The 19,526-nt window shown below is 43.6% G+C and overlaps 2 protein-coding genes across 2 annotated transcripts in view; one reads left to right on the forward strand and one right to left on the reverse strand.

Annotated features, from left to right (window-relative positions):
• Nucleotides 1-529: 529 nt before the first annotated feature.
• LOC310960361 (serotonin N-acetyltransferase-like) lies at nt 530-1,673 on the forward strand (the record flags this gene model as incomplete). The annotated part of the gene is made up of 3 exons (XM_083932046.1): nt 530-683; nt 1,023-1,177; nt 1,290-1,673. 3 exons carry the CDS (start codon nt 530-532, stop codon nt 1,671-1,673), a joined length of 693 nt encoding a protein of 230 aa, XP_083788172.1.
• A 4,721-nt stretch (nt 1,674-6,394) lies between these two features.
• Nucleotides 6,395-19,526, reverse strand: part of LOC310960018 (envoplakin-like) — a 13,347-nt gene continuing 215 nt past the window's right edge. The window contains exons 2-22 of the mRNA XM_083931592.1: nt 16,768-16,867; nt 16,043-16,197; nt 15,736-15,859; nt 15,508-15,639; nt 15,337-15,378; nt 15,034-15,195; nt 14,682-14,789; nt 14,431-14,526; nt 14,216-14,326; nt 13,213-13,359; nt 12,957-13,111; nt 12,734-12,831; nt 12,440-12,612; nt 12,155-12,333; nt 11,475-11,613; nt 11,178-11,371; nt 10,918-11,068; nt 10,728-10,811; nt 10,500-10,637; nt 10,287-10,379; nt 6,395-10,178 (exon numbers count right to left, since the gene is read on the reverse strand). Of these exons, the coding sequence (XP_083787718.1) occupies nt 6,687-10,178; nt 10,287-10,379; nt 10,500-10,637; nt 10,728-10,811; nt 10,918-11,068; nt 11,178-11,371; nt 11,475-11,613; nt 12,155-12,333; nt 12,440-12,612; nt 12,734-12,831; nt 12,957-13,111; nt 13,213-13,359; nt 14,216-14,326; nt 14,431-14,526; nt 14,682-14,789; nt 15,034-15,195; nt 15,337-15,378; nt 15,508-15,639; nt 15,736-15,859; nt 16,043-16,197; nt 16,768-16,867 (6,073 nt within the window). The 3' untranslated portion in view covers nt 6,395-6,686. The remainder of the gene's footprint in view (nt 10,179-10,286; nt 10,380-10,499; nt 10,638-10,727; nt 10,812-10,917; nt 11,069-11,177; nt 11,372-11,474; nt 11,614-12,154; nt 12,334-12,439; nt 12,613-12,733; nt 12,832-12,956; nt 13,112-13,212; nt 13,360-14,215; nt 14,327-14,430; nt 14,527-14,681; nt 14,790-15,033; nt 15,196-15,336; nt 15,379-15,507; nt 15,640-15,735; nt 15,860-16,042; nt 16,198-16,767; nt 16,868-19,526) is intronic.

Consider the following 19,526-nt stretch of genomic DNA (forward strand, 5'->3'; position numbering starts at 1 on the left):
CTCAACCTCCTCCGGTAAGTGTCTTTGTTGGCGCCGTGGGGAAGAATCCGGGAAGTTTTTTTCTTTATCGTTTTATTCATTATATTGAGGAACAATTGTTACACAGATGCGATGCCTTGAATGTCGTTTGACGAAATATTTTAGTGGTATTTTATCCAAACTTTTGTGTTGTGGATCGGTGCGCCTCCCTGTGAACACACGTGGCAAACATGCCAGAGGTGATGGTTCATAGAAAACCTTTTGTTATTATCTATCAATGGAGACAAAAACCAAACCGCAGCGATGGACGCAGTTAATTGCAGGCTTCAGTAAAGTGCCCCACGCAGTCGTGACCTTCATTCATTCACTGACATCAAATATTCAAATGCAAATGAGCTGCTGGATCACAGCCGGGAAATCTGTCCTATAAATACAGACACAAGCATGGTGTTCTCCTCGCAGGGCCCGACAGAGGTGATCCTGCAGAGCGGGGGGAGAAGAAGACCAGACCAGTTTTTTTTCTACGGAGGAGAGAGTGTAAAGTCGTACGATGTCCGTTGTTGGAGCGCAGCTTTTCATCAAACCAATGCAGCCAACACCGTCTGTTTCGCCTGGCATCCAAAGGAGACACACGCTTCCCGCGAGCGAATTCCGACCGCTCAACACGCAGGATGCCATAAGCGTCTTTGAAATCGAGCGAGAAGGTAAGTGAGAGTCTCATCAGCCATGGAATGAAGCAGAAATCCGCTTGGAAGTGTCGCTGAGTGAAAGGAAGCTTCGTGGAGGAGTGCGTAAAACCATTTGTGGCGTAGAGAGATCGAATTCCCTCTTTGCATTTCATTTGGTCACTGTCAGATATTCTTTTATCTACACTTTAAAGATGTTAAAGCTGTATTCAGCACAATGTTCACTGGGGTTTCTGGGCTTTTAATGTGCGTAAAAGTAGTGCCAAACCAATTTTGCGCACAGTTATTCACTCTCTCTCTCTCTCTCTCTCTCTCTCTCTCTCTCTCTCTCTCTCTCTCTCTCTCTCTCTCTCTCAGCATTTATCTCAGTGTCGGGTGAGTGTCCTCTCCACCTGGATGAAGTGCGTCATTTCCTCACACTGTGTCCAGAGCTGTCCATGGGCTGGATTGAGGAGGGCCGGCTCGTGGCTTTTATCATCGGCTCTCTCTGGGACCAGGACAGACTCACAACAGTGAGACACCCTGCACCTTCCCAAATCATCATGTATGTCTGACCATCACATATATATATGATCAGTAATTACTAACCACTTTCCTCTTCCTTTCCACTTCCCCCTTCTCCAGGACGCACTGACTCTCCACAAACCCCGCGGCCACACCGTCCACATCCACGTCCTCGCTGTCCATCGCACCTTCAGACAGCAGGGCAAAGGTCCCATTCTGATGTGGCGTTACCTGCAGTATCTCCGCTGCCTGCCCAACGTGCGCCGGGCAGTGCTCATGTGCGAAGACTTCCTCGTTCCCTTCTACTGCAAGTCAGGCTTCAAGGTGCTAGGGCGCTGTGCCATCACCGTGGCCAACCTGACCTTCACAGAGATGTGGTACCCCATCAGCGGCCACGCGTACATGCGGCGCAACAGTGAGGCAATCCGTTTCCCTCAGCATCTCTTAACTCAGCATCCCTTAACACTGCCAATGGCAAAGACTGATGAAAATGCTGATGTATGACGAGGTGATGTTTGTTTAAGGTATCTGCACGTCTTTCCTTTAACATCAGTGTTGTACTCTTTGTAGGATGTCAACTTTTCCCCAGTTTAAGTGGCTGTCTACTCTGTTTTGTCTGACCCTTTTTCCCTAATCTCACACAGACTCTATCTTGTGTGAAACTCTCTTATTTTGTATAATAAAATCCAGAATGTACCAGACTACTATGTATTATGTGTAAGTCCGCTTTGTTAGACGCTATTCTGTGTTCATCACTCACCCATGACAGGAGTAGAGTAGTGTGTTGGCTCTGTAACTGGAGTTACATTGTGTTAGACATTTGGACAGTAAGCTGTCTCCTGCTTAGCACCTTTCTGGGCTCTCCACAACTATGGGCTGACGTCAGTGGCCAGGCTTTAGCTGCTCAACCACAGCTCCTCTAGCTCTATTAGGGGGCTTTAGCTATTGTAAACATCCGAGGACTTAAATGCTGCTGCACTCATCAGTTAGTCCGCACATCCAGACTTGTATTGTGATGGTTTTTTAAGTTTTTGTCTGTTACACTATAACAATTTCAATAAAATGTTTTATACTGTTTTTTAAAGATGAAAAATGTATGTTTTTTTTCTGCCACACAACATAAGATATATATACATATATATATATATATATATAGACTGAAGACTGACAAGTTTATCTATTCAAATATTCCCCTCGATGACCGTTACTTATAATCAAAATGGTTTCTAGCCTTTATGTGGTATAATGTCACTGGACTGTACCTCTGGAGACTCTGTCCAGCCAGTGGGAAGCCTTATGCTCTTGACTGGAGCTTTAATCCATGACACAGTCACCGTCTAATCCACTATCGAGTGTATAGCTCCCCCTCCTCTGAAGGACAAACTTAGTGGTCATCTCAAAAATGACCCAGAACTCCAACTCTGGTAGCATTGTGAGCAGGATAAAGATGTTTGAATTCTGGTGCAAACATTGTCATATTCCCAGCCACTAATATATTGCTTAACATATCTAGGGAAGAAGCACCTGACACAATACAGTATGAAGCGACAGTGAAAGCTGGAAATGAAAAGGCAACTGAGGAAAAAAGCACTGGATCATGTTCATGTTCATATTGGTCATGCCAATAAAGCTATTTGAATCTCAATTTGATAAAGTGGCAAACCTTTTAAATCTAATTTGTTATGTTTACATTAAGATACACTACTGTTACTGCAAGCCTGATTGCTGATAAATGTAAATAAAACCAGAACACAATGATTTGCAAATCCTTTTCAATCTATATTTAATTGAATACACTACAAAGACAAGATATTTAATGATCGAACTGATGAACTTTATTGTTTTTTGCAAATATTCACTCATTTTAAATGTGATGCCTGCAACATGTTCCATAAAGCTGGGACAGAGGCATGTTTGTCACATCACCTTTCCTTTTAACAACACTCTATAAGCGTTTGGGAACTGAGGACACTAACTGTTGAAACTTTGTAGGTGGAATCTTTCCCATTCTTGTTTGATGTACGACTTCAGTTGCTCAACAGTCCAGGATCTCTACAACGTTTATCAGTTTGAACATTAAATTTCTTGTCTTTGTAGTGTATTCAGTGCAGGGGTGAAAGTAAGCCGGCACTACCACTAAAAGATTTGGGGGAGGGGGTGCTCCATACCGGAAAGAAAAGACAAAAATATCCCGTCTCTGACAAAAATGCTCTTTCAGCATGACAAGTGTTTTCCTCTTTATCGCTAACGTTGAATGTAACCATGGGAGCCGCCATCTTGCCATTCTGTTGATAAAAAGCAGCTACCTTATTGGCGACGGTAACGTGTTAAACCATGCCACCACCCGCGGCCAAATATTATTACACTCTGAAGAAACTAGTTCTGCATAAAACATAAACGCATAATCGACTGGAATTTCAGCGACAAACTTTTTTGGTAGCTTAGCATGACTTGTTCTTTTATATGAACCAAAGAGTGTGTAGAGATCAGACGGACGGACGGGCGGAAATCCTTTTCTAAAAGACTTTTCGTGGTTCACCTTGGGGCCTAAGAGAGATATTCAAATCATGATTCAAATAGATCTATTTGATGAGATAAGGAAAAGAGGACAAGAGGAAAATATCGGTTAGGATACAGGGGGCTGAAAGATTGATACTAGTGATGAAAAAGTACTAGAGTGATAGGTTCTAGTGAATGCTTGATAAGTAGACTATAATCAATAATTAAGTGTATTTTTCTGTGCACTGCGCATGAACTATGGGGAATTATAAAAAAGAATTAGTTTCACCTCTGATACAGTTTAATATCGGTCAAAAAGGATTTGTTAATCATTGTAATCTGTTTCTATTTACGTTTCGCACAACGTCCCAGCCGTGCCCTGTGATAGACTGGCGTCCTGTCCAGGGTGTACCCCGCCTCACGTGTCAGTTGGGATCGGCTTCCGCCCCCCAGGACCCCAATAGGGACGAGCGGTTGAAGATGGATTGACAACGTCCTAACTTCTTTGGAATTGGGGTGGTAGATAATTCCACCACTGACTATGAAATTGAATTTCCCCATTGCGGGACGAATAAAGGAATTCTTCTTCTTCTTCTTCTAGAGATGCCACCCGGTGGAATTCTGAAGTATGAGGACATCATGACACAAGTTAACATTTGAGCAGAACACCTTTGTAATATGCAGAAAAAAACACAATCCTCTGAGGATTCTCACATCTCCAGTTAAGTCTCATTCTGTTAATCTCACTGGTCAAGATTTAAAGAATAAAGTAACAGACAGAAATCTTCAGAATGAAGAAGGCTCGCAGCGTCTTCGGTTTCAAGCTGATGCTGCCAGCTGGCATCTTTGCACAGTTGGCTGTCGGGGCGTCTGAGCTTTACTGGAGTTTATCGCCTCTGGCAGAGAGTTTCAACCAATGATGAGCCAGACACTTTGAGTTAATGCATTTTAATGTCGGGTTGTCAGGAATTTGTCAATGCATGGATGAAGAGGACTCTTACTTTTTGTTCTTATGTTTCTATTTGTATTGATGATCAGTTTCCATTTGCAATAGTAAAATGTGTACTTGACTCAGGAGCATACTTTTAATCATCACTGAATATTGTCATATGAATAGGCAAACTACACTGAAGAAGAGTGCTTTAAATACTAGTGGATATAGTGTTGGCATGATTGCAGGGCAGACATTCACTGGGCTTCATCGTTGTCTTTTATGACAGAGTTAATATGAGAGAAATGTGCAAATGCTCATTGTCAGGGTCTAAACCATCAGCGCTGCAGCCTAGTATTATGACAACAACAATCCAGTGAAACAAAAAGGAGCTGCCAATTACCATCACTCAGGCAATGGTCCAGTCAATGCAAATGTGCCCTTTTTGTTTCCACCTACTGTATGTGATGCTGTCGTATTCTGGGCTATTTAGCAGGCTTTTTATTAGGAAGGCAGTCATCATACATGCACTTAGATCACTATGCCATTGATAAAAACTGGAGAAAAAGAACCCAGAATTTGAGTCCAGTCTGCAAGTGGTGCAGTGGAGACCACACAGAAAGCCGGTTTTGTCATTACAGCATCATGTCAGTGAACAACACACCCATCTAGTCGCAGAGTGGGGCCACTTTGGCCTCCAGACAGGCTCATGTGCAGTAATCCCACAAAGTCCTCTCAGTCACCGGGTAATCTGGCAGACAGACGTCCCAGCAGCCCACGACAACATAATTTACTGTAACATCCACTGTGGCGTCAGATGGGGTCTTTCAGAAAATTCCCCAACCAATATCACCTTTTAACTCTTGTCAGGAAAAAAAGGGATTTTAATCTCACATTTATTGTGAGAGGCACTAGAGTAAATTAGTTTCTACAGTGTTTATTTACTGATACGTATGCCTGCTGACAAGGTAATTCACTCTGTGGGTCCTGGTTCTAATGTTTTCATTGTCCACATGCATTTGTCCTTCCATAGACACGTGTCTCATCCATGTAGATCTGTGAGTTTGACCTTGTTAACCTTAACATGAGTCATATTTAATCTGTATCCTTAATCCATCATTTCCAAGCATATTACTCGTCAGGATTTACGGGCATTGTATATTAAGTACTGCTATTTAAGTATTAGGTACAGTAGATGATTAACTGTCTTGTGGAACAAGATGGGAACATGTGTCATAAATTGTATATCCCGCATTTAATATTTATAGCAGAGTTTACAGACTCTATGATAACAGCTCTGTGAGGTTGTACTTAGGCACAGCAGTACTTGAGCTAAATGCTAACATCAGCATGCTAACACGCTGAATTTCAGAGGAGCGTTCCTATGTTCACTGGGTCCTATGTTGCCCTGGTCCCATGTTCCTCGCTTTGTATGAGACCAGTATGGACCCTTTTTTAAGAAAAGAGTCCGATGTTCCTCGGTCTGTTATTTTTTCCACAATAAGTGCCAAATTCCACGGCAAATAGGCATATGTGACCCTAACCATAACTCCTAACCCACACAAACTGCTGAATCAAATCAGCAATGGCATTTCAGCAGGTACAATGTTTACCATTTTCAACATTTCAGTTTAGCAAGGTAACACTTGCTAATTAGCACTACAACCAAAGTATTGCTGCTGTTAGCATGGCTCAAAAGCAGAGTGTTGTGAACACTGACTCAATTTGCACACATACTGTATGTTCTAATGATTCAGTTGTTAATATTTCAAATAACAAAACAGACAAATTAATGTATCACTTGTGGAGTTTAATAAGCACTTATGAAGGATTTAGCTTTAGAGTGCTGAAAATACAATTTACCATATAAAACAAACATTTCCCTTGTCTTTACAGCAGACCCAAAAATAGCACTGAAAATAAGCGGATCCACATGTACAGTTTCACCCAAAAAGTAGTTACATTTTTCCAGTGTTTTCAAAAAGTGTACGAACTTACATTTTTCATTTGAATCTTTAGGTGGATCAGTTATCACACACCCTCTAGCACCAGTGGCTGGTGCAAAATAAAACATCTTAAATTCACATCTAGAAGTTTCCATAAGAGGAACTAAAACGATAGTTTGAGTATGATGGCGCATTTGCAGAATCAGTAGAGACTGCAGGAAGCAGCAGGAGCCCCGTGCTGACGTCTCTCTTACACCGATCCATCGCCTGCTTGTATGATATCTTCTCTTGAGTGATGGGGTCTACCAGCTCTTTTTTGTAGGAAGCCTCATCCTGTAGCTCTTCAGCTGTTGTGTTATCAAGAATATCACTGGCGAGAGCTTCTTTGATAGTGAGGCGCCCTGCTTTAGCTGGATTCACAAACCCACCGGTCAGGTACTGCGCCTCCATATACCTTCTGGCCTTTTCTTTGGGAATATAACCTTTCATTGCAGCCTGTCCCACTGCGAGGCGCTCTTTGGTCATCGGGTCCTCTACTCCAGTGAAGGCCTTCTGGGCATTCAAAAGCGTGTACATGTCACTTGTGTCAATGAGACCCCGTTCAGCTGCCTTGTGAACAGAGAGTTTGTCCTTTTTGGCGAGATCGACGATTCCCCCGGTAGCTGCTTGTGCCTCCAGCAGCTTCAGAGCTGTATCGGCATCAATTAGTTTGCGGGTCAAGGCACTTCTTACAGACATGCGGCTTTCAGTGGTGTTATCTAAAATACCAGAGATAGGAAACTGCTCATCACCTGCTGAAGCAGTGAGGTTGTTCATACTGCCACTGTGGTGAGAGTTGAGGCTGGGGTAGGAGGACCTCAGGGAGTTTGGCATGGAGTTCAAGGGAGAGGGTGGAGTGGGTCTGGTGGGGGATCTTGGAACTGTTACTGGAGGAATGAAGGGCTTTTTAACTTCTCCTGCAACGAGGAGGGCAAACTCAGAAATGGACATTTTCCCTTCCTTGTACCGTGTTAAGTCATACTGAGTCAAGCGGCCGTCCCTCAGAGAATCCTTGACAGAATACTGCATCCCACTTTTGCGATCCTGCAGAATTGTTGTATCTCCATCCGGACCAGTTGAGGTGATTTCCTCCCAGTCGCACTCCAGCTCTGACAGGTGAATGTAGTGGTCGCGATCAATTAGCCCCTGCAGGTAAGCATCATAGGGAGACATGTCTTTACCGGTTTCCGGATCCAGGATGGTGATCCTTGTGGAGAGATTTGTCTCCCTGGTGTGAGTTTCAGACTGATCTTCATTGTTGACGCTGCTCTGCAGCTCGAGGATGAGTGTATCTCTCTGGTGTATTTTATCTTTTTCGTTAAGGATTTCTTTCTCCAGCCTTTGTATTTCAGAGGATGTCTTAATACTCCTCTGTCGTACAGTCTGGTTCCTCTCACTCATCAATTTGGACTGTTGCTGGAAGCTTATGCTGATGTTCTGTCTTTCAGACTCTAGCATTTTGAGCTGTCTGAGAAGATCCTCCTTCTCTCTTTGCAGAGCATCTCTGCTGGTGATGAGAGTGGTCTCCTCCTGAGAAGAGGCAGACTTTGTTGTTAGCATGTGAGTAATTTTGAGGTGGAGGTCTTGATTATTTTCCTCCTGGTCACGCCTAAGATTTCTCTCCTGCATCACAAGCTCTCTTAGACGTTCCCTTTCAGCCTCCACTGCAGGGTCTTTCTCTACGCGAACAACTTCTCTGTAAACAACCTTCTCAATTGACTTCTCCTTTTGCAGAATTTCCAGCCTGAGCTTCAGGTTGCGTATTTCTCTCTCTAGACGACTGATATTGTTGCCCTCCGTCTCAAACTCAGCACGTATACCATCAGTAAGTTTTTCCAGCGCAGGGTCCCTCTCCACTTTGAGGACCTCCTCGATGATAATCTTCTCCTCAATAGGCAGCGGGGAGTTTTCCAGTTCAAGAATACGAGATTTGATCTGCCTGAGCTCTGACTCTACTTGAATCTTCTTCTGACGCTCGTCCATCTGAGCGAGGGTATTCTCTGTGTCTTGAACCAGGGCCCTGAGCTGTCTGACCTCAATATCAAGCTTTCTGCGGGATTTCATTTCATCGTCCAGGTTCTTGTTCAACTTATCATGCTCCAGAATCTGCTTGGGGTCCTTCTGAAGACGCACCACTTCCTGCATGACAACCTTTTCCTCTGGCTTCTGCCTTTCAAGGACAATGTATTGGTTCTGGAGGTCAAAGAGACACTCCTCCACAGTGCGACGTTGGTGAGTCTCTTCTCTTACATTCCTCCGAAGTCTGTCAGCCTCCTTCTCAAGAAGAGGATCGTTCTCATATTTGATGAGCTCTTTATTGACTAGTTTGGTCTCCACCTTTGATTTTTCAGCTTTCAGCTCATCTCTTTCCTTACGTAGGTGGGTCAGCAGCTCCAGGGTGGTTTCATAGTTGACTAGTATACGGGAGACTTGGTTGTTCAGCCTTTGCAATTCCCTGGTGACCTCTGGGCTTTTCTCTTCTTTGATCACCTCCTGGGTCACCTCCTTGTACTCTACTTTGGGTTTCTGAGCACGCAGGGCAGTCAGAGTTATTATCAATGTCTTAATGTCTTTCTCCAGCTCTGTACGGTTACGGCTGGAATCCTGCAGCTCTTTCCTCAGACGCACCAGCTCGACTTCTGTCTCAGGATCAACTCTGTAGATCTCGTTGATGATCTCCTTGACCTCGACTTTAGCCCTGAGCTTGTTCACCTCACTAAAACGTAGATGTAAGGTGGCCAGGTCTTTCATAAGGATAACATTCTCATCTTTCTCCTCCTCCAAGGCAATCCGTAGTTTTTTCGACTCTTCCAGTAAATCAGGATCTTGCTGTACTTTCTTCACCACCTTGGTGACTATCTTGGGTTGGATGGTGGGAATTACCCTCTCAAGTGTGTTTATCTGGCTCCTTATGTTAAAAATGCTATCATTGAGTGACTTGAACTCGTATTCCTCCTCCGCGATAATGCTCTGGAACGTGAGAACAGCTTTCAGCATGTCCGGATCCTTTTCGAGCCTCACCACTTCTTTCTTAACAATCTTCTCCCTGATTTTTGGTTTCTGCTGAGACAGAACCGTCAGCTCAGATTTCACTTGAACTGACTCAGTGTCTCTCGTTTCTAGCTCCAGCCGTATCCTCTGCATCTCTTCTCTGATCCTGGTGGCTTCTTTATCAAGCTGCGGGTCTCTCTCGTATTCAGTCAGTTGCCTTATTATTAGTTTAGGTTCGATTTTTATTAGCTGTGTTTCTACATTGATAATCCTTTCATTGATAATTTCTATCTCTGAATGGGTTCTTGACCTTTTCAGTGCTTCGTCCTGGATCCGATTTTTCAGAGACTTTAGTTCCACCTCTAGTGAGGGGTCACGGTAGTATTGCACCACCTCCTTCTCCTCCAACCTCTCCACTCCTCTTCTATTCTTCAGAGACACAAACCTCTTACGGTATGTTTCCAGGTCTCTTTCAGCATGTGAGCGCCTTTCAACCTCCTCACTTAATTCCCTTTTCAGACTACCACTCTCCTCCAGGTCCTTCTTCTGGTTCTGTAGCTGCAGCTGCTGACTGACCACCACCTGACTAACTTGATCTTCATTCTACAAATGAAGAAAATTACAAAGGAGATGATAATTTGTAAGAGGAAACACTAGGAATCATTCTATTACTTAAATTGTTGATGTAACTTTGATTCCATAATATCGTACCCTGGCCTTGATGTTCCTCGCCGTCTCCATATGGCTCAGTAGCTGGTCATTTTGCGCAGACACCTCTGAGAAAAGGTTCACTAGATCTTTTTCCTGCAGAAGAAGCAGAAGACAAAATGAGTTTAGTAATTGAAGACAGTGAATATTTTACAGGAAAAGAAGACATCTGTCATGAGTTCTTAGTTGTGTTTAGGCGGTTGTCTATAAGCGTACCTTTCTCTGTACGGCCTGAGTCATAGTAGAAGTTTGACGTATCTTTGGAACTGGTTCATAATCTTCATCATCATCATCATCATCATCATCATCATTATTCAAAGTGCCACGGTAAGTGTTTGACTTTACGTCATACTCCTGAAATATATTGCAACATTGAAGGATTACTAATTGGAAGTGCACAACCGATCAACTCTTAATGAAAATAATCATCTTTCCTGAACTCACATGCAAGACGCTCTGCAGGTCACGGGAAAGATACTTGACTCGTTCTAAATCACCTGATTTCTTCTTGATGTCCTCCATTACTTTCTAAACAAGACATATAATCCAAAAACCACACAGACATGAGTAAGTTTTTATATAGAAGCTGGAGACAGGTTAATGTAATGTAAAGATATTCAGTACTTCCACTCACCTTCTGAGAGTTCTGCTTGGCTGTGATCTGCGCCACATTATCGGTGGGTTTGATGGAATTATTGGGCAAATTGATCAAGAAGAAATCCAATGACTGAGCTGCATTCTGGAAATCTTGGTTTTTATTGTTTGCCTCCTGTATGAGACCAGACCTAAAGCGAAATAGAAAAAACACTACTCATCTCGAAATAAAAACATATTTGTAGAACATAGAGAGACACACACACAGTCACAACAATGCCTGGATCATGTGTCACACACCTTTCCTGGAGCTGATTATTGACAGTCATGTAACGGTTCTTCAGCTCTTTCACCTCGTTCTCCTGGCGGCGGATGTCAGGACAGTATTCATTGAAACTCTGCTGCAGGGAGCTGCATGCTTGCCCTGTCAGGTCCAGATCTTTGCCTAATTTAGTGAACTCCTCCTTCTTTGAGGCCACATCCTTAAGCATAGACTGTTTGGCCGAAGGAGAAAGACAACAACAGGTTTGGATATCTTTGGGGCATCCCATGCTTTATCCCCTCATATTCCCTTCATATGAGCCTATAGTACAATACCTGCAGCTCCTGGTTGCGACTCTGGAGGGCATTGGGTTGATCAAGAATGGTGGCATCTTTAGCTAGCTTTTCCTCGAACCCAGAGACGATGTCTTCCACTTTCTGCTTCTTCTTCTCGAGGAACATGGAGGCTGTAGCTCTGGTTATAAAGAGAGAAACATAGAGATAATGATGAAAAACATCCCCGAACAGACAATATAGGCTAATTGCCTATGTTCAAAGCTGCAATCGGCAGGTCTGACAGATCGAGTTGACAAATGTCAAAATTTTGAACGTTTCTAACTCTCACGCCCCCCCCCCCCCTATAACCAAGCTCCTCAGCTCCCTCCCATCAAGTGCTCGTCAGTGGGCGTGCACCAGATACCTGTGAACGCGGCCGTCTCTTCTCTCATGAATAAACAGAATGGGGTACACCCTACATGGAGTTAGGCTGGCTAACTTACTCATAGATAGCAACTGCTAATGTCATTTAGTGTATGCCTAGCTTGAGGCGTGTGGCATTGTAACATGCATGAGGGGGGAGGGAGGATCTGTGTCGTGTGCACAAACTGTGAACTGGGCTGAGTGGACAGATTGATACGGGCAAGGTGGATTTTTGCAAAACAAACAACAGGCTCTAGGTGCACGTAGGCGCTTTTTCCCCCCTGTGACTTTAAAAATTAAAGAGAAACTCTTCTTACTTTTTTTTATAAAGATCGAGGAGGGTGTCGATGTCATCAAGCTTGTTGTTGGCATCGCTGAGTTTGAGGGGCAGGGTGGAGGCAATGGGTCCCAGGGGTTTCTTGGCCAGAATAGGCTCCATCTCTCTCTGGACCGCAGATTTCTCAGACTCCAGCTGTCTTACAGTGCGAGCAGTTTTCTGGCGGACAAAGTCATATGGTGTGAGTGAATAACATTTGGAAAAAAAACATAAGATAATGAAACTGTAACATTTACAGTTAAAGCATTATGTTTTTCACATTCACCTCATGCTCTTGCAGCCTGTTCGCCAGGTCTTGTGCGGGGTTGCGGTTGTCTAACGGAGCTCTGAGTCGACTCAGGATTTCTTTTTTGCTCAGATCCAGGGCTTTGTTGATCTTGTCTATGTCAGTGGCTAACTCTGCAGCTCTGGGATCATCCGGAGCACTTTGAGTAGCAGCTGGGTAGGAGCAAAGACAGTGAATCAACAATGAAATGTGAGATAAGCCCAAATATTCCATCGAAAACTCTTTCATGGTCTTATCGCTGAGGAAAACAGAGTGGGATGACTTTCTTCTCACCTGCCTTCATAGGGCCGTCCACCTCCACAGTGGGGTTCTTCAAAGAGGCCATTATCGCAGATCTATTGCTCTTTAGGTCTGTCAGCGCTCTGTCCAGACTGAACACACACAGACACACAAAGTTTCTTTAAAATCATCACAGGCATTGTCTCTGTTGTAATCACATAACAAGAAAATGTAAGTAAATCATACAGACTGTAGGTGCTGTGTTTGGGGTCTGTACCTTTTTACTTTGTCAAGCGCCTCAGCATCAGGTGGTGGGATCAAAAAACATGCCCCAGGGAGTGTTCTGGTCTTCCCACTGTTGCTCTGAAGCACCCAGTTCCTATTATCAGAGTTGGACTTTAGGGTTAGCCCCTCACCACGCCTCACTGTGTCCTGAAGCAGACAGAGCACATGATAAAATATAGATATTTTGCCTTTGCCATCATAGGAAATCATGTTTTTTTAATATCGAAGCCTGACTGATCATAACCTACATCTTCATCTGCCCAGTCACACAGGGACACTGCGGTGGTGGGTTTGGGGGGCGGGATTCGGCGTAACTTCAGAGGCACGACGCTGCTGCTGAGCTCCCTGAGGGCAGCCAGGCGCTGCTCGTTCCTCCTTACTGCTGGTTCATCTCCCTGAAGGGATTATTGAATTAGAACAGAAGCAACTCAAACAACCAGGAAGATCATGTGCTATGTCTCCGTATTTCTTGATTATCTAGTTGAGTAGAGGTGAACTGATTTTGCTGAGCAGGTTGAAGGGGGTTAGATCAGGTAAAGAAGCAAAGTGGCTGCTTTGAAGAGTGCAGCCGTTAGCAGAGCTGTGATATACATATATATGTAAATATATGTAGTTGCAGGTCGATTTTTAAGGAAATGTTTGCATTCTCTGTTTTGTAAAAGAGGGAAAAATAAATAATCTCTTCTATAATTTAATACTATTCACTATTATATATAATTCCTTAACTTGTTTTTTTTTTTTATGGCTCATATCCCAAATAGTATAAATTGATGTTGCCAACATAGCTGCATGGAATACATCTCGTATAAGCTTTCCTCTTGCATGCAACAATATGGTGAAGCATATATAATGCTTTGGTGTGGTGAGCATGAAGCTGAGATGTGACACAGACCTGACAAGTCACAAGTTGCTTGCTATTGGCTGATTCATTGTTTGAAGGAGGGCATTGTGGGTGGACGTTATTGTGGTCTTTATTTTCTAAAAGCTCACTGCAGTCTGCACAAAATCACACATGGACTTTGCTTCAAGTTCCTCTGAGCTTCTTAATCCTGCTTTCGTTTTACTTTTTCCTCGTGAATCAAAGTTTGAGAATACCTGTATTCAGTCATGTGATCTCTTGACAGTTGGGTTCCTCCTACACTACACTGTTGTAAGTGACACTCTTATCCTGCAGCTTTAAATGTCTCTATACTCTTCAAGACTTTGTGGAGCTGCGTGGAAACCAAGATTTAAAGAAAAGCACAGTTGTACCTCCAGTGCCATCAGGACCTCAGAGTTGCTCTTCTGAGCCAGAGACCTCGGGTCCATAGTGGAACTGAGTCTCTCCAGGGACTCGGAGAGCGTCTCTGCATCCAGCTGGAACTGCATTGGACAAACAAGCACTTCTTAACAACGAGCTACAGTGATTTAGTAGGAGAAATATGTTCACAGTCAGTCATAGTGTGGAGCCGTCAGAGGATCTCTACCTTCTTGTAGTCTTCGATGTTGTCCAGGTGTGTTTCCTGAGCCAGGCACAAGTTGAGGAACGATTGCCAATCGGCCTGCACAGCACTCCTGTGCGCCTGACCAAATCAATCACCTCAATTCAATTTCACTCAAAGCAATTTGATTCTAAGCATTCATTCTAATGTATCTGACAGTAATAAAAACTGAGTCACTGTGTCATGTACAAGGATGATTTATTTATGTTCCCAATGTCTGAAACAGCTGACAGTACCTTTATTGTTGAGCTGCCAGGGTGTGTCTTCTCAAGAAGACGCTCTCCTTCCTCCCGAAGCTTGTTGATCTCACTCTCATGTGCGAGCAGTCCGTTGTTTTTGAATTTCTGCATAAAAACGCAAACAACACACAAACAATCAAGTCTCCCCAGCAGCTAAGCAGTTACTATGCACCGTACTGGTTACACCAGTTGGGTCCCGAGCTGGTGTAACTGGCCCTGAGAGGATTGTGCTCGAAGGCAAGCTGACAAACAAAATGTTAATATTCTTCTCTCCAAAATCTCTCCACCCCGCACTTCCCTCGTGATCACAAGACCACATCATCACGAGGACGCACGCTGTCCGCCTCACCTCATACTCCATGCGGACACCCCGGGCGTCGACCATGCGCTCGCTCCAGTCTCTCTGGAGGATCCTCTCCTGCTGGCCTGACAGGTAGACCAGCTCCTTACTGCAGCTCTGCACATACTCGTACAGAGAGGCCAGGTGGTTGCGTCTCTGCTGGGAGAGCTCCTGCATAAACACCCATGCAAGATACACACATTACATACACACATCCCTCTGAATTCACTTGATTCATTTCTTATTTCCTTCAAAAAACACAAGTCACACAATGCTGCCTTAAGGTCAACAAGAGCAAACAAAACAACTCACGTGAAGTTTAGCATATTTCTCTCTGAGGGCGGCGTACTGCTCCTGCAAACACAGATGAAGAAGAAGATGATGAAGAAGAAGAAGCAGAGAAACTAATCAACCTGCATGAAGTCCTGCAGAGTGTGTGTGTGTGTGTGTGTGTGTGTGTGTATAACGTGTTGTGTCCTGTACCTTTGAAGTGGTGGTGCTGGGCTCCAGCTGGGCGTTGTAGGCCTCGATCTCCTGGTGCAGAATGTTATGTTCAGCTATCTGCTTCTCCACATCAGTCAGGTTGGGGCCGTATGCGTCTGCCTTCAACTGTTTCTGTAAATCCCAGCATTACGAAGAAGAAAATGGTTCAACCTGTGACATTTTATAATCGTCAAGATGTTTAGCTTCAACCAAAGACTGACAACTGACCAGTTTTTCATCCAGCAGAGGGCTCCAGTCGATCTTCTGTTTTGGGTCCAACTCTTGCATCTGGGAATACAGTTCCCTGTAGATGGAGCAGTCCTTCACCCAGCGATCGTGCAGATTTTTCACACTGTAAAAGTGAGATTTAGACACAGAAGTGTTTCAGATAAGTTGATGGGTGGAGAGAGGGGGAAAATGGAATGTGGAAATGACACTTTGTGACAAGCCTGGTCATGGCATGCGACGCATCAAGTTTTAGGTGTGTCTGCTGGCATGCATGGAATTTGTCTGTGACACTGCAGAATAAACTCACTCTCTCTCTATCTCTTTGGCCTGCGGGTGCTGCAGCCTCTTGGCCTTGTCCACGTCCATGAAGAGATCCTTCAGCAGCCCCTCAGCCTGCGCCAGGTTTTCCGCGTTCTCCCTCTGGTGGACCAGGGCCTGGTTCTTCCCATCACGCTCTGTGTCCTGCAAGGGGCCAAAAGGAACAACGTGTTTGTAAGATTCAGTTTAGAAAAAAACACTTTCATGTACTCTCATGTTTCTGAGCATATCTGATTTAGAAAAAAGTTCTGTTGAATCATGTCCTGTTTAAGTTGGTTGTTTTATTACCACTTTACTCACATTAGGGACCAACTCCCTACAATGTATATATTTTTTTTTTTTGTAATTTTATTTTATTTTTTTTAAAAGAGAAAGAAACATGAGCAGGGGTCATACTTTGTCATAACCTTTACTCTCACAGAGATGACGTACTGTATTTTCCACCACAGGCAGCATGTTAGCCAAATCAACTTGCATGATCAGCCTTTATTGCTGAGATTTATCGTTGAAAACTGAAACTGATATAAGTATCAAATGGACTGCATTCATATAGTGCCTTTCTAACTACACATGGACATGTGGACAGGAGGAGGCGGGGATCAAACCGCCAACCTTGTGATCAAGGGACGACCCACTCATATTAAGCCAGTGTCAATGTAGTCACGTCACAATTCTTTATCTTGGTGAGTCTCCAGCTCTGGTGCATGTTCTTACCACAGCCAGCAGCTGCTCCGATGCCAGGATATTCTTCTCCACTTGGTCGGCATTCTTCTGCATGCGAGCGATCACCACAGCCAGGTCAGTGGCCTGAGTCCTGGGTAAAAACACAGAGAGGTGACAGTCAACATCCTCCACACCACTAACATCATTCTGTGAGGAAGCCTCAGCTGTTTCTTGGCATGGTTCCAGGACATTAACAAAGTAGAAGGTAAGATATACTCTGGTTATTGTGATAAAATAGCTGTTCTTTACACTTGTAAAGGTATAGTATAAATGTATAGTGGGTGATCAGTCTATAAATGCACCTAATTTAAGAAGTTGATTAGTTTTTTTTATGTATAATGGTGATCTTCAAAGTAATTATTGCTGGTATGAAGTAGTTTAAAAGTACCTCATGATGTTGCATAAGTACAGTAGTTGAGTAAATGTCTTTCTGTACCTTAACGTGACACTTACTGGTTCTCTTCGTGTAATGAAAGGGCACTGAAGTTAATGTTTCAGGTGTGAACATAAAACCCAGTGAGAGCTGGAACAAAGAAGATTCCACACTGGCATGTCACTCATAAACAGCTCTTTGCAGACCTGTTTGTGCTCTCTGGGTGTTTGTACTGTCATACCTCCTCTGCTGTGATATGAAAGCCAACTATTTATTCTGACACACCCGGAGCAGGACCCAGGGGACTGCGCTGGGGAGGGGGGTCTGGAATGTTGTCTGTGAGTGACAGACATTCCTGCTGAGACGTGTGTCACACTGCACCATTCATCTTTTATCAAGTAAAGGAGTCATTAATGCCAGCGGGGCTGTGACAGTCGCAGTCAGACATTATGGCTCGTAGTAGGCGGAGTACTTGGGTTGATTATTATTTTTTATTACTCTCAGTAGTGGAATGTTACTATGTACATTCAGTCAAGTAGCTACTTCAGTACAAATCGGATGTGCTTGTACTTTACTTGAGTGTATTCTTTATTCTCTAATTCCACCACAGTTCATTCACTTCATTTAATTGACAGCTTAGTTATTGATAGTTATTGATATACGCTCTTTTGTTTGCAAAACCTTAAAAAATGTGATGCTTAACTATCCAACAGTATTTACAAGAAGAGCTAAAAATATTAGTCAGTCAATCAATGAGTCCTTGACAGAAAATAAACTGTTTTGATGTCATTTTTCAACATTTCATGGTTTCAGCTTCTCAAATGTGTAGATTTATTGTCAGTGAATTAAATGATTGAATTGCTTTTTATTGCTCATGAATCATTTTGGATGGAAATATTTGGTAGGACAAAAGAAGCATTGAGATGGGGTCCCTCTGGGCTCTGGGTAACAGGTGTTTCTGAAGTTTTAATAAAACAATCAACCAATCAGTCAATCAGGAGATTAATCCATAGCAAAAAAAATCATCATATTTTTGTTCCACTTCAACCAACTCCAACTACTACTCCCGAGGCACAAACGCATGCGTAATAATAACCTAATGATACAATATATAATACACCACTCACGGGGGCGTCATTATGCTTTTATGTTTGATACTTACACACATACACACTACTTTAGTAACAGTTTCAGTGCTGGGCTGAGTTATACATTCTTGCCAGTGTGTAGCAGTACTTAGGATCTGAATACTTCCTCCTCCACTGACTGCCCCTCCACTCAGGCTCTTATCTCTTCTGCAAAGGTCCAACATGTGTCTGACTTCATTCACTGCTGAGAGCTACGCTACAAACACACACGATTCTTCTTGCTATAATCAAGAATATTCAACCATCAGGCAAGCTATTTACCACACTATACACCATGACTCAGTCCCTTCCATTCAAACTCAGGTTTCTCTGTGCTGATTAAGACAAACAGAGCTTGCAGCAGAGAGACCCTGCCCTGCCACTCCCTCAGCCCTTCCTGTCTTCTGTCACTAACAGTCCTGAGCCTTTGGCTGCAGGTCACGCCCCGCTGTGAAGGAGCGCTAATGTTCAACAGCGTGTGTGTGTCCCCCTGGGTGAGGAGATAAACACCTGCTTTGTCACTTTGAGAGGAGCCGAGAGGAGGTTGCGTAATTTCAACCTCTTGGAAGTCAACACATTTATTGCCGTGCGCAACTTGATAAAACATGATTGATCACTCCTCTGCTCGAACAACCAGTGGTTCCACTACATAGCAATGACAACAATCTGCACACTGTTGACCTATCAGCTTAAAGAGTCAGAACACTGGCCTATCGAGTGGCACCAGAAATGGATTTAGTGAGTCAGTGAACTTTGCTGATACACCCTTTGGGCAAAGACACAAATTAAACTGCTGTGGTTAAGTATAGGAACAAGTCAGGTGAGGCGACAAGAAGCCAATCGATGAAGAACACTAGCTGTGTAACGTTAGTAACATGGTGGTATTATCAGAGTAAACAGGAAAGGACTGATTTCATGTTCAAGGAGGGTTCTTTCATTTCCCAAAAGTCCTCATGCTCCTATAGTTTTCTTCTAAATAATGAATTAAAGACATTCTTGTATAGTTGTGTCTCACACATACAATGTATTTCAAGAGTTGGATCAGATGTTTTAATGTGGCACCTGACTCCTGTTGTACACTAACTGTCCAGGGAGATAAAACACTGCAAACATTAATAGGACCATATAAAGCCTGCATGCAGCATTAGGCACATTTCAGGTCAGCCCTCCAGGAAGAAAACACAGCGTGAGGCAGCGGGAGAGAGGAGACGAGGAACAGTAACATAAGGCTAGGAAACCTGACACACACA

This window comes from Echiichthys vipera, assembly GCF_963691815.1.
Source record: "Echiichthys vipera genome assembly, chromosome: 17".
NCBI classification, from domain to species: domain Eukaryota; kingdom Metazoa; phylum Chordata; class Actinopteri; order Perciformes; family Trachinidae; genus Echiichthys; species Echiichthys vipera.